General features: G+C 41.3%; 3 protein-coding genes across 3 annotated transcripts in view; 1 reads left to right on the forward strand and 2 right to left on the reverse strand.

Moving 5' to 3' along the window:
* Positions 1-39: 39 nt before the first annotated feature.
* On the reverse strand, positions 40-4,744 carry dcdc2b (doublecortin domain containing 2B). Its single transcript, XM_085343345.1, has 14 exons — positions 4,437-4,744; positions 4,284-4,335; positions 2,890-2,960; positions 2,223-2,354; positions 1,981-2,115; positions 1,776-1,815; positions 1,544-1,609; positions 1,255-1,423; positions 1,060-1,169; positions 838-906; positions 548-619; positions 409-453; positions 240-311; positions 40-111 (listed from the first exon to the last, which is right to left on the reverse strand). Exons 1-14 carry the CDS (start codon positions 4,742-4,744, stop codon positions 40-42), a joined length of 1,413 nt encoding a protein of 470 aa, XP_085199471.1.
* Positions 4,745-5,843: 1,099 nt separating this feature from the next.
* On the reverse strand, positions 5,844-7,781 carry iqcc (IQ motif containing C). Its single transcript, XM_085343484.1, has 5 exons — positions 7,722-7,781; positions 7,398-7,541; positions 7,016-7,313; positions 6,459-6,580; positions 5,844-5,903 (listed from the first exon to the last, which is right to left on the reverse strand). The coding sequence occupies exons 1-5, from the start codon at positions 7,761-7,763 to the stop codon at positions 5,868-5,870; spliced, it is 642 nt and encodes a 213-aa protein (XP_085199610.1). The 5' UTR covers positions 7,764-7,781; the 3' UTR covers positions 5,844-5,867.
* A 316-nt stretch (positions 7,782-8,097) lies between these two features.
* The window catches only part of fancm (FA complementation group M), a 43,082-nt gene continuing 36,315 nt past the window's right edge, over positions 8,098-14,864 (forward strand). Inside the window, exons 1-4 of the mRNA XM_085342544.1 lie at positions 8,098-8,814; positions 8,897-9,069; positions 9,237-9,314; positions 9,402-9,560. Coding sequence (XP_085198670.1) covers positions 8,112-8,814; positions 8,897-9,069; positions 9,237-9,314; positions 9,402-9,560 — 1,113 coding nt within the window. The 5' untranslated portion in view covers positions 8,098-8,111. The remainder of the gene's footprint in view (positions 8,815-8,896; positions 9,070-9,236; positions 9,315-9,401; positions 9,561-14,864) is intronic.

Raw genomic sequence — 14,864 nt, forward strand, 5'->3', positions numbered from 1 at the left:
ACTACTAATTTAATCAAACATTCATGCGATGTGAAACTGTTAGGATGCCGTGACCTCCTGATGATGGTGGTTTTGTTCTGTTGCAACCGACGGCGCATCCTGCAGGATCTCCTGTCACAGCAACGACACTAAATCAGTGTAAAGGCAAAAGCTATCAGCAAGACGAGTTTAATGCCTTGGTTATATTGATGCCAGTAAAAACGCGATGGTGTTATAGGGTGTGAAGTTGGTAAACTTGCCTTTTCTTTTCTGTGCTCTGCGTGGCTGCTAGACAACGAAGGCCTCGACTTTGAAGACGTCTGCTTCAGCTCCTTTTGAAATGAAAGTCACAAAGATTTTGCCTCCACGTGCTGAAGTTCTGTATTTGTTCAATTGATTAATTAGCTACTCGTGGGTGTGAGTGTGTACCAGTATTTCAGCTTTGGACTCCTGCTCCTCTTCAGATAGTAATGCCTTTTAACGGCACAAGAACAAAAATGGGTAACCCTTTTAATGTGAACACGTGAATTACGATTAAATGTAAACAACCCACCCACACGAACCGTACCTGCTTTCCACTGTACTTGTGTGGGTGCTCCTCGTCGTCGTGCTGCTCACCCTTGATAATTTGTGCTTGTCTCTTGAGAGAAATAAATAGTGTTTTTTTTTAATGCTTTTGTTCAAAATGTGCAGCATGCATGTACTGTCCTTGTGACAGTGAATTAATAATTACTCCACATGCATGCAGGACAACTATTATTCAGTGGTATTTTTGGTTTTGCTTGTACAGGAGTGAGTGATGAGTGTTATTTCTCATATCTAACAAAACATGTTAGATATGGCATAAAAAATGCCTACCATCTGTTTGTTCTGCAGAGGATCCTCTGGGTTAGTTAATTCCTCCTCCTCCACTATTTCTGCAGCTCTCTTTGGAAAGGAAATATGATTAAAATTTAGATTTAATCTCACTTCTATAATATTAAGGGCAGACAAACGCGCCCACCTCAGTCATATTTTAGCATTTAATTATCTTCTATTCAATTATGAGTCTGAAATGACGCAGAGGTGCCTGAAGCTAACCTGATCAACAGGAAGCTCTGTAGCTGTATTTTCATCCTCCTGCACCTCCTCTGCCCCTCGTACCTCTTCTCTCCTTTTCTGTGCTGAACTTTTAAATACACTGGGCTGGCCTGTCATGGGTAGATATCAAAAGTTTTTTACCACCAAAAAGTGGAGATACTCCTTAAGACTGATTGGATTTCATGAAATCCTCACCAGATCCATTGCTGAGCGGTGGTCTCGTTTGCATTCGATTCTTCCGGATCTTGACCGGCCTGGCAAAAAACGTAGAGGTCTCATCTGCTCCCTCTCTCCTGCTCCTTTGCTGGGAAGCTTGTGGGGCTGCAGCTTCATCTCCTGTTGACTTCACCCTCCGACCGTCTGACTGAAATTCATGGGTCACATTGAATATGTTACATAACAAACACTAAATTATATAAATACTCATAATATAGCATCATATAGTGTGAATATAAGTCAGTGGAGACTTGTTTGTTTGTTTTACCTCTGGGGAGTCAAGGAGAGCTGAGTCACTGCATTGGTCTTCAGGCCCACTTCCTGCTTTCCTGTTCTAATGGGGAAAAAAACAGAAGTTGTTCATAGCCTGTTAATGTTTTCTTCTGACAGCTGCCAATCAGACCTGACATTTAGGCTGGAAAATAACGATCCTAAAACTGTATTTTAAGACATGAAAATAAAGCAAGTAACTGAATGCAGAGAGAGAGGAGGAGGATTACCTCAGCTCTCCTTAACATCCTTCTCTTCCCAGGGTAATAGCTACAAAATGAAGAAACATAGTTATTAAAAAATGGGAGAGAGGAATGTGTGGGATATTGTTCTCTTCTTGTTTCCAGTCGTCTGATTATTATTCATGTGTTAGCACAGACTGACACAAGCACGGGTTTTGTTTTGTTTTTTACAAAGGAACTTCCATGATTGTACCTCTCTGTAGTTTTGGAGATTAATAGCTCCACATATGGGAGTTTCTTGAACCTCTCAGTTCCCACGGCAACATAGCAGCGGCCAGTCTCCAGCTCCCCAGCTGAGGACACGGCCACTCCTTCTAGAGAACACAACCTGAAAAACGTACAGGGGTTCGATATTTACTTTATTAGATCTTTCTGTTTGTATTTCACAGAGCTATTGGGAATGTTTTTGACCTTCTGTGTAATGGTGTCACTGACCTGCGCACCGCACCGGTCCTTAGGCTGACCTTCTCTGTGATTAGACTCAAGATCTGATCCAGGTCCTGCTGCATGCTCCGAGGAATGATGAATCGGAACGGTGGACACAGGAGGTCTCCATTTCGAAAAACGCTGAACATAACAAGAAACATCTTAATTCTTGTATGCAGATATGTGATGAAAGAGTTAAGAACTGGTAATTGTTACTACTGGTCTAAGCTGGTTGTGAAAAGATAGTTTCCCAGTGGTTTCCTTAAATGAAAGATTAGGAACAATTATTTAGCAATCAAGGAATAATGAATGATAGTTTAATTAGCCACAGCAACGATATTAAATCTTCCTACAGTTGCATTACTTTAATGTGAAATTGATTTTGGTATAAGTCTGGGAAACGTGGATATTTGTTTTCAGGGCAAAGATTAGGGTGTTGTTGATTTTTTCAAACTCCCCAAAAGTGTTGCTAAAGGAAACATCAGGGGAAGCCAGTAGTAGCAGTTTATTCTCTGGAGATCTTAAGGACAAAATTTCCTCTCATCCAGTAGGTGCAGAGATAATTTAATCCAAAATGAAAGCAATGGTACTGCCAGCAAACTGTATGTAAAAAATAAATAAATACATTTCTGATACTATGTATATATGCCTCCGATAAGCAGTTCTTCCAACTCACTGTATAATGCAAGGCACAGGTATATACTTCCTCCATTTAGCTGACACATTCGGCCTCTGGATTGCTTTGACCTAGAGGGGACCAACATAAAATCAGATGCTTGCCACTGCAGAACATCAAATGCTGTCAATTTTTCATCAAGTTTCAAAATTCCCTTAACAGATTTACATCATTCCTGTCCTGCACATAAATACCACTGCATGCATATCGCCAAGAAAATCATTATCCGAAAAGTGTATTCAGCTCATATCAGCTCAAGTGCTGCAGCCATGGAAACTGACGTCACTCCAAGACTCCTCGGATGGTGCATTTAGACACGCCGTGTCTTATCTGAGGGCCCTCACCCATGTCGTCGCATAGTAATGAAATCTGGAGCCAATATCCATGTCTGCCTCTAGTTGAGCTAAATCAGTGGGCTCTGATAATCTCCTCGTTATTGTTTTTTTTTCCTTCTTTAAAGTGGCAGACGTTTAATTATTTACAATGTGTCTGAATCCAGAAGGAGGGCTCAGAATTTGAGTATTAGGCCTGCCTGAACATGTACACAGCCCTGATTACACTGGGTGGAAGCATAAAAACTTCAAACACAAACACTCAACATACGGGCACACTTCTTGTGTATCTCCACAGCAACCACAATACAGACATGTAAGACTTTAAAGCCAAAGGCCCCACCTAAAAAACAAACAAACACTTATCCAAAATAGCATCTATGCACGCTTATTCTATACTCATGTATGTTTTTTGTTCATAAAAGTAAGACTAATAGATCGCTCTACATCAGAAACACTAAGAGGTCAGTCCTGCCAGCAGGTCAGAATATAAAACAAGTACTTGTCGTGAGTGGCTCTAAAGTGTGTGTGGCTTTGAAATCAATTTAGTGTGAATGCTAAGGGAGCTTCATTATGCCTAATCCTAGCATCCTCGTCACTGTGCACTGCCTGCCTTTCATTTTACTGAAAAGGTTGAGTTCAGCCGAAGAGAAAGGATAATTTTCTTGATGAAATCGTTTGACGTTGCAATATCTCGCTGAAATTAATGAAGCTGTCACATGAGAGTACCCTGCAAGTTCTGAGTGACTGAGTGTTTGATGGACAGTGCAGTCATTAGCCCATTATATCCGCTAATCTACCTAACAGCCTGTGACTTCAATAGGAGGATAACAGGGGACATGCACGGCTAATACTTGCTCATAAGAATGGGTCGTCACTTTTAAAGGCGAATAAGGTTGCGTCAATAAACAAAAAATCCTGCACTCTTTTTAAATTTGACTTGGAAGGAGTTGAAATGATCAGCTTGATATGACTGTAGCCTGGTGGTGCATTCCTCTTGGTTAGGCTAGGATTAATCAGTTACAGATTCCTTAAAAGGACTGAAATGAAATGAAAGCCTACCTGGGTTTCCTCACGAGCAGTGGGTTGCTTTTTTGTTCTCACGTTCAGGTAACTGTGCATAAAGACAAGGGATATAACTAAGAAAACCCTAACACAGTACTTGATCTGTTTTCCAGACATCAAGTATAAATAACTTCATTTTGTTGTACTCACTCGAGTTTCTTGAATCTCTCAAAGCCAGCAGCAACATACTGGGCTCCTGTCCGTAGATCCTGCAGGTCTGTGACTCGGTGGCCCTGCCTGGGGGTGTACAGAGTCCTGACGGCAAGAGGGGCACCGATGCTCTGGGTCACTTCATTCAGAAATGCCTCCATGGTGACCACCTGTCGCTGGTTGACCACAAACCTGCGTCCACTGTAGAAGGGGTCTCCATTCCTATACACCACCACACTCTTCACTGGAGGCAGCAGAGATGCAGCTGCAGAGCTGGCAGCCATCTCTGAGTGCATATATGCATGCATGTATTCTCATTCATTGCACCTAATAATTGCATTTACTGAACCTTTTCACACACACACACACACACACACACACACACACACACACACACACACACACACACTACATTCTTTGGGTTCACACATTTCCAAAAGTCACACATTAACACAAACAAATGATCCAGCTACCACTCCAAAGTGCCAAACAATGCTCTGTCACTCACATGCTCGGTGAAGAATTAAGAGGGAAAACTGCAGAAAAGCCAAAGGTGAAGATCAGTCTCTGCTGTTGTTGTGGTAGTGGTCTGTCTGGGCTCCCCCTCACCACGTTCTGCTCCTCTCTATCCCCTTCACATTCAAACACTCTCACACGGACACTACTCCACTGATGGCGGTGAGTATTTCCTGGTTGCCATAGCAGCGTGGCCAGCAATGACTGGCTTTGTGGGCCAAACCATCGGCAGAAACCACAACAAAAGAGACAGGCAAGAGGAGGGGAGAACGGGTGGGTCTCCTGCGCTGTAAGCTGAATCAATAAGATAACCTCTACAGGCAGGTTAAAAAAAGAAGAAAAAAAAAAAGGCCAAATCCATCAAGCATAGAAGTGAGAGCAAGTGAAACAGCCAGGTGATTCTTTTTCGTAAATATTAAATATCCAAGCACAACAGAAGATCTCTCAAGGGAGTAACGAGGAAAAGTTCAGCTTTAACTTATAAATATTTTTCTTTCCCTGGGTTCTCTATAAGGACTTAAATACCAGAGGACAACAGGTGTTTAATAGGAGATTGCTGTGAACATTTGAAGGATAATTTCCTAATGAAATGAGTGATAGTGATAGCTCAGAAATATGAGCTCCTGGGAAGCATGCTCACCTGGACTTTAGTGAACAAAACTTCTCCATGCACAATTGTAAACCATCTAAAACTGGCACAGTTAATGCTCCAAGTGAAGCCCAAGCGGTAGACAGCACAACAAAGAAAACGTTGTAGTAAAATAGCATTTATTTTATTTATATACATGAAAATACACAATATACAGGTTTATTAACTTGTGCCAAACACGAAAAAGGTACTCAGTGCAGCAGGTTCCTGCGTACATGAAGGCATCACTCCCACATGTTTAAGTCCAGTTCATGGTAACGATGCCGTCAGGACACACTAAGTTTATCCTTCAGCGACAAGTACTGTAGGAAAAAAGAAAGAAAACAGTCACTAAAAGTAACATGTTCTTCTGCATGTCTGGATGAGTGCATTCTCAGTGCATGACAACACATCTATAAAAAGTGTTGCTCCACATCTTGGCAAATTTACACACTCTGGTGCTGAAGGGCGCCTCACGGAAGCAACGAAATGTGTTAAAGATAAATTAAAGGATTTAAATCAGCTCTCAGTGTGAGGGTAAAGGGTACCGACAGCTAAACATGCTTCTACCTGATTTACACGCTTAATACATGGGAGAAAATGGGCCGAACCATCCAGCGTGCATGTTTGTAGCTGGGGGGTTTGGACTGTCCGTAATAAGTCACTGTTGACACTTACTGCAAAATTAACATTTGTTATCTGATTGTTGGATGTAGGCTCTAGAACGAAGGCTGCTTCTCAGACCTGCTGGATGAACTTATTTTGGGAACCAGTAAATAAATTCCACTATGGAGCAGAAGCAATTTTATTACAGCGGGAGACTGTCACTGCTGAATAAACGTAGGGAAGCACTACATCTCTCTCTTTCTTCGCCTTACCTTTTTCCTGCTGTCAATTGCCTGCTGAAGCCAGAGCAGCTCCATGGTCAGGGTGCTTCTATGGAAACGCAGGGCCTCTGGGGTACGGGGCACCTCCTGAGTCAAGCAGTACCGATGAGAACCTGATGGAGGGATGGCGAATTCGAAACGGCTCAAAAGGTTTCACCAAATTCAGTTTTGGATTAACACATTTGAGGCTAGACAAACTGTGTAATTAATGCAGGTGAACACTGATTGCATTCTACTTTTTAAGCTTCTGTGATTCTATTTTTAGAGGCAAAAGCTACATTAGGCTTCTCTTTTATTCACAACGGGTCACCACAGCAGGTAACTACACATGTTTCATTTGGCAGAAGGATTCCCAAAGAGATTTGTTAATCCTTTTGGGAGTTACCAGCCCTTATAACTAAATTAAGGACTGTGTGAATGCATCTTCTTTGAATCTTGAAAATTGTGACTGTAAATTTCTTAAAGACTGAACAAGAGGCAATATTTTTTAAAACACCTTCTACACACGCACACAACATGGCTCCACTTTGTGTGAAACTTTAATATACCTTTATGAGACTGAGTATAGTTCATATCTAACTCAACACTGCTCCAGACAGATGACGACCCTGCTGTGCTCTCCACCACACCGCTTTGTCTTTGGCCCTCTCCTTCCCCTCTAATAGAGCTGCTGCTGGGTAAACAGGTCTGTGAATCATCTCTCTCTGCTTCTGTCTTCTCTAGCAGGGCACAGTGATGATCTCTGTTCTCTGGTGAGAGTGCAGGGATCTGGGGAGTAGCACTGACATCTGTCTCTGGATTTAGAGGCTTAGTGGCAGGGCTGCTGGGTGGTGGACGTAGGCTGCCCTGAAAAAGCAAAAAGCAAATGCATGAGAACATTTTGTATGTGGGGTATTAAACGTCACCCTTATTCGCATAAATGCCACTTACCGTGTCTATGAACTGGGGAATAGAGATCAGCGTGTCCGTCCACTTTAAATGCGTCAGGCGCCCGTCAATCTCCTTCACGATGTCTTCAAAGTCTTCGCGTGCTTTGCAGACTTCTTTCCTTACCAGATATCCACGCGAGCATGCCTGTGGCGAGGAAAGGAGTAATTGTAGTCTCACTATCATATGAATGCTAACTATAGCAGACGTTAGCACCTGTTTTCCTGAGAAAGCAAGAGTGGCTAGGAAGCTAAACGTAGCACAGAAAAGACACCCTGAAAAATTACTCTGCGTATAAACATGTATCATCGACAGCAGATAAATTACCTGCAAATTTACGATTGTTTTCTCCCATTTGCTTCTCTCCATTGCTATGGTAACATGACTATGCCGCTACGGAGAGCGGGAGCGTAACTCAAAGCTTTTATTTACTTCCTGTGCCAAATCTAAAAAATAAAAGGTTGCCCTTGTAAGATATAACAACATATTTACATATTTTCAGATTAACCTTTCATATATGGTCATAAGTGTAATTTTGTACAGTTTACAAATATATGAACCATAAATAGTTGTGTAAAATAATTTTTCTCAACGTGAAGTGATTTATTTTGGAAAACGTCGGCGGAAATGACCGGGTGTTTGCGTTCTAGACGGTCTTCTTGCAATGTTGCTGCTCTTCACATGGCGTTTTCCCCTTAAAGTTTTTCGCCGCCGGTAATGAAAATGAGTGGCGGTTCAAACCAGAAGACTTTATTTCAGACTTGGGGTGTCTCCGTCTCCCAAAACAAAGTTGTTAACCCGATAAAAGATGGCAAAAATGCTGCTGGGCGCCCCAGAACAACTCCAGGCAACAGTCCCCAGGTAGCTACAGCTCACCTTCCTTCTTATCCCCTCTGGTCTGAAAATGGTCACGGGTCAGCATATACATTAGCGAACCCAGTGGGGACTGAGGACCCCACGCCTGCGTATGAAGATGAAGACGATGATCTGATGGTGGTCGCCGTGTATGAAGCTGAAAGAAGCCTCCAGCTTGATAATGCTAAATGTTTCCAGCATGACAACCCTGCCAGAACAGAAGAGCCCACGTTTTCTCTAACCCCCTCAGGTGGGCAGACATATCCTGACTTCCCTGGCTTTGACAGTTCCTCAGCTAAGGTATGGATCTACCCGACCAACTATCCTATCAGGGAGTACCAGCTGAAGATATCAGAGGCTGCCCTCTTTCAGAACACTCTGGTATGTCTTCCCACTGGTCTGGGAAAGACCTTTATAGCTTCTGTGGTTATGTACAATTTCTATCGCTGGTATCCATCAGGCAAGATTGTTTTCATGGCTCCCACCAAGCCTCTAGTGGCCCAACAGATTGAGGCCTGTTATAAAGTGATGGGGATCCCACAAGCACACATGGCTGAGCTGACAGGTAAAAAAAAGAAAATCACATAAAATCTGATGCACAACACCCATCTTCCCCCTTTTCAAATTCTGCATCTACCGCTTCATAGGTAGCACAGCAGCAAAGCAGAGACAAGAGGTTTGGAGATCCAAGCGGGTCTTCTTCCTCACGCCTCAGGTCATGGTTAATGATCTGTCCAGAGACACCTGCCCGGCCCAGCAGGTAAAGTGCGTGGTGATCGATGAAGCACACAAAGCGCTGGGCAACCATGCTTACTGCCAGGTACACACACTTTGGAGAAATAATCAAAGCTTGACATCATGAAGTTGTATAAGTGTGAACTAAAGAACTAAATCTTAATGGTTAGTTTTGGGTTTTTTGCAGTAAAAGTTATGTAAACTGTCCAGATTTAGTGGAGATGATGTCTAATGCTTGGTCTTCTTCATTAGGTCATCAAACTGCTCGGCAGCCAGACTTTGCAGTTCCGCATACTGGCTCTTAGCGCCACCCCAGGAGGAGATACAAAGGTGAGAAAGATGCACTTTTTTTTTCTGCGCTGTGACCTAAAAGTGAGTAGACTTTAATCTGCAATCCGCCTCACTTCATCCTTCCAGTCGGTGCAATCTGTGATCTCCAATTTGCTCATCTCCCATATTGAGCTACGTTCAGAAGACAGTCCTGACATCCGGGCTCACTCCCACCAGCGCAATGTGGAGAAAGTTGTGGTTCCTCTGGGTGAGGCCCTTTCAGCTTACCAGACACGCTACCTGCAGGTAGGGGCAGCAAATGATTTGTCATGTTTTTCGTCTCTGTTCTGATCAGGACATTGTTTATACTTTTTAAAAATGTAATTCTACAAGGAATAAAATATGTCAGTTCTTTTATTTTGTGCAGAACACATAGGCTGCTTATTGTTTCCACAACCAACATGCACTGACCAGGGGTACATTAAAAAAAAATCTGCCAAATATTATGTATGGTTGTTTTCTGCTGTCAAAACATGGAGTGCATTCATGGATTTTAGGCAGGGTGTGTTATGTGGTTATGTGTCTGGCATGAGGACATACTGTTGGATTGTTTGGGTTGGTGGGTTGTTGCACAGATGGGGTTTATTCTGGTATGTCCCAAGGATGTTTGGATGCTAGGTTCAATACCTTAGGCTCTTTATTGTGTTTTTCAAGCTGTTTTGGAGCAGCTTTTACGGAGTGGCAGATACAGTATCTTCCAGAGGAAGGCGGTTGCTGTTTCTGTGTGATGTGATAGGTAAATAATGAAGTGTCAATGGTGCGTTTCTGTATGCACAGTGTTTGAAAGAATCCAGTCCATGACTTTATTATATATTTTTTGGAAGTTAGTTTTATACAAACTCTTTCTTTGCTTTTTGTCTGCCTGTGCTTGCTTTCATTATTCTGTAGAGCAGCTAAGAGTTTTTCCTTTGGTGCTTTACTGCCACCTTGTGGTAAGTTTTGGCTTCCTTCTGTTATTAAAAAAACAGAACTCCTCAACTGTAAAAACTTTTTCAGCTTCACCTCTTTCTCCTTCCTGTGAGGTTCTTTCTGGGTCAGTTCATATTAAATTGATTGATTTGTCCTGAAAGCCACATCCTGTTACACTCAGTGGTCTAGCTTTTAGTGCTGGTAGACTGATCGGCTCTCTCCTCATCATGTTTGTGTCTTCTGCACTTTAAGTGTGCAGCTCCACTTCATTTGTTTCAGCTGGCTGGTTAACAGGAATGTGACACCTGCATTTGAAATTTTAGACCCGCTGTATTTTTTTTCTTTACTGTGTTGCACTTTCTTCCTTTTTAGTCTTTTCCTTCTAATTCTCTCTTTATTGTTATCAGGGCAGAGTTCTTTTTTCTTTTTTTTCTTTTTTCTTTTAGTTTTTTTTCTTTCTCTTCATATTACTCTATGATTGGAGGATGTTGGTAACCTGCTGAAATCCATTTTCCACTGCCAAAACATTGGGTTATTTTGTATTCATTACTGCAGTCATGCAAGCACAATTTAGTAACTGTTAAACAAATCAGAAAAATGAAGCAGTCATGCATACAGGTGCTTTTTCTGTTTTTTCGTCCAGCTTTTGGCTCAGACATTAGAAAGGCCAGTGCTTGCCCATATATCGACTTGAGTCGCATTTCTCTTGCGGTTCGATTAAGTGCGGATTTAATGACTGCACATCTAAAGGCTACTGAGCTCAGAAGATATTTGGCTTAAAGCTTACACCTTTTATGGTTGTTGTTATGGGAGCTGTAGGTATGCATTAAAGAACAATTTGCCCAACAAGATTGAATTAACCTAAATGAGGTTATATTTATGACTAAAACTATCTATTACAGTATTATTACTCAGTCTCATCTGCAAGCTAAAAACTCTTTAAGCCTTCATGCAATTCCAGTCAGCTGGCTTTATTTCTTTTAGGTGTTACACAGAGTGCTGTATTGTCCCACGAGCAGCACTATGATAGACTACTGTATACTGCCTGTGTCCTTATTTTTGGATTGTGTAATTACTTTGCTCCAGTAACTCAACACTATCTTTCTGAACTACGCCATTCATACAATCCCAACAGAGCACTTAGATCGTCCAATCACAGGCTCCTAGCACAACCTAGGACTCGAATGAAGTCGAGAGGTGACCGGGCCTTTGCATCCGTGGCACCTAGACTCTGGAATAACCTCCCTGTTCATATTCGTACTGCCGAGTCTATCCAGTCTTTTAAATCACGTCTTAAAACTTATTTTTTTACTTCGGCTTTTGATTCTGTCTAGTTGGCTGGTCTAGCTTGTTGTGTTGTTACCTATTGTTTGTTGTCCTCTTTCATTGTTTGTTTTAACTGTCTCATGCTTTTACTGACTGTGAAGCACTATGGTCAACACTGTTGTTTTAATATGTGCTATATAAATAAATTTTGATTTGATTTGATGTTTTGAAATGGACTATGTCCTACATTTCAGATCTAGGCAGGGTGTGACACCTTTTATTTAATACACTTGGCACCACAAAAAAGAGAGAATAGTCCCCTGGAGGTAAAATAAAAGTATAATGGGTCCTGGAAGCTATTTGCTTTGCAGCCTTAGGTTTTTCTTGGCACACCAACAGATAACACAATCTATTCCTCGTGTTTTGTCTCTGCTGGCTCCTTTTTTTTTTTATTGAAATAATCAAACCTCTCATTTGTTGTATTTGTAATTCATAATGCGCGCGTGTGTGGTGTGGTTAATTGGTAGCATATGAAGTGATCTGACTTTTGCCCTTTCTCAGACTGTTTATTTAGGCTGTACTTGGCAAGGAGTAGAGTAATTTTGTCTGCAGCTACTTTGTATCCAAACAGTTTACATAGTAAATCTGGAGCTTTATCATCAGCTCATCTGACTCATAAGACTGGTCGTTATTTAATAAAACTAAATTCTTCATCAATATGCCAAAAGCTGCGCAGAGCTCAAGCTCCGTGTATGTCAACCTTGTAAAAACTTCACCAGAGTAGATTTGAAAAGACAGGAGACAAGCACATTTTTATTAAACAAAAAAAAAAAAACTACAGTAGCTCATGTTGGTACACTTTAATTTTCACATTACATAACACTTTTGTAGAACACTAGAGAAAAAAAAAAAAAAAAAAGCAAAAACAAATTAAATCTAGACACTTGCAGTTGCTATGTAACTAGGCTCTCAGAGGGAATACCGACCTACACGTAACATGGCTTTGCAAGAGTTTACACCCTACAGATGTCACAGAGTATCATAGCAATGCTACAATCATTTAATGCAGAATAAAGTCTTTGGATTTGGATGCACTGATGTTAACCGGTTCTTCTTGAGATTACGACTGGGCAACCTCCCCAACCCAATACCAACTTTCTTAATTGTAATGCTCTCCGTTTCACACAATGATCATTTTTACCTTGTATTTTCCTACATAAAAAAAAGAAAGAAAAAAGCTACAAATGTTCTGGTAAAAATCCTCACACTGTGATAATTTGGCCAATTCTTTACCAGGTTTATCTCACTGGAAGAGAGATTCTCTTATTTCCAGAAGAGAAAAATCCCTGTTATTGCAAACTGCAGGGTTAGCTGGAGTTCTGAATTAATTTGTTTAATGATTTTATATTAAAATATAATGAATAAAACCATCAATCTCTTTATAGACTCTTCTTTTGATAGAAGATGAGTTTAACTGAATCAGAATTGCGCCTTCTATTTTTATCACAGTTATATTCTCTGTTGTGTATCTCTTAACGAGTTTGCATCGTCTCTACTCAGCAGTGGTAGTATTTGCAATTGTTAGTGAATGATGACTAATACTAAAAAGTAGTTTGTTTATTTTTAAAGCACAAAAAGAGGTACTTGGGTAACTACTTGTGTGTGTACAAGACCTGAAACATGAGGAATGCGTTACACTGCATTATTTTTGTAAGAGAAAAGGATGTATATAATCTATAAGTACTGTATGATTGTCATTCAGCAAAAAATAAATAAATATATATATATCAGTGAGTGTTTCAGCATTTGGTTTGTAGAAGTGATCTGTGTGTTACCCCCTTGTCTCGTAGATTTACATTCAAGTGTAAACACACATGAACAAGTTCCGTTCAAAAGTGCTTGTTTTCTAAATTAACATCACCGTTTGTGTCAAGCTTATTTATACTTAAAGCCACTAGTTCAGGTCAAGATGGATGCTGCAGAATCCCCTCCTAAACTTTCATCAACTGAACCCACCTAGATTGGGTTAGGTTAGTGGCCCAGGTACTGCCATGTTTTTATGGTTATCTAATAAATATTGCACTCTTTACTGAATATGCAGAATATGCTGTGTGACTGTTATCACAAACCTATAACCTGTAATGAAGTATGTAATCCAGAGGTAAAGTAACAGTGGATCAACTGTGGCAGAGCTGTAAATGCCTCAATAAGCAAGAGAATGATGGCGTCATTCCATAACAAGACATTGTGGCTGCGCAACAAAAAAGAAGGGAGCACAATATGGCTGCATGTCCACCACGAAGCCTGACTCCTCTGCAGATGAGCAGGCTGTTGCATGTTTCTGACACCACTTAGTGGGCAGTGTGCTTAGGAAAAGGTTGTTAGCCATCTTTAAGCAGGGGTAAATGCTACGCTTCACCCTATCATCTGAGTAGTGTTCACAAGACTATGGCAGTGGTCGAGTTCAGTTCTTGTGTGCCAAATGATCTAACTAAAATGAACAGAAAGGAAAACTGACTGAGGTTGAGCTTGTTGTCATTTAAAGATGAAACCAGATGGTTCTGGAGTGTTGCTGGGCTGGTGGTCATTTCAGGTAGTAGTGGTGGTGACTGACGACGATGTTGCACCTGAGGCTGTAGCTAAGCTGGGGCAGTGTTAAGGGAGTCTTTATGAAGGTTAAGGGTCACAAGTAGGATGCCACGTAATTAGGGCTGAACGATATATCGCATTTGCGATAATATCGCGACATGATCAAGTGCAATTTTCTAACCGCAAAGGCTGCGATTATACTGCGATTATATTATACAATTCATGGGCTGCATCCTCCTGAGGCCGCATTTGTAGACCGATTACGTCACAGCGACGCGCCGAAGGCTGTCCAAATTACTACCATATCCCAGAATTCATAGCGCGGCCCAGCCAAACTCCAGTTTCCAGCAATGGCGGCCGCTACTAAGTTTTAAAATTACTCATACTAATCTTTCTGGGTCACAAAATAAACTTTTAACATATTTTCAGGCGAGAAAGTAGTTGTGTAAACATCAAATATCTGCTCGGTTTATCAAGATATCCCATATTTGCAAAAGTGCTTCGACGTTTTCAGAGGCGTCTGCTACCCACCAGCTCGACAGCTAGCCGGGAGCTCGAGGGTTACTGATGCGGCCGAGAACGGCACAACTCCCGGCACATCATTTTCAGATCACCGCGGAGTTTCGCTGCTCGGGTTAAACGTAATATATAAGTCACTTAGACAACCTAAAAATGTTATTGTTGGGCTTTTTTCAGTGTTTTGTTTGTTCGTGAGTAAATCGGTTTGGCTGAGATTAAAGTTATTAGATTAGATAAAATAAAACTTTATTAATCCCCCGGGTGGGT

The sequence above is a fragment of the Diplotaxodon limnothrissa genome, linkage group LG19 (assembly GCF_057381915.1).
Source record: "Diplotaxodon limnothrissa isolate DT_005_m linkage group LG19, D_limnothrissa_male_GT1.1, whole genome shotgun sequence".
In the NCBI taxonomy this organism is placed as follows: Eukaryota; Metazoa; Chordata; class Actinopteri; order Cichliformes; family Cichlidae; genus Diplotaxodon; species Diplotaxodon limnothrissa.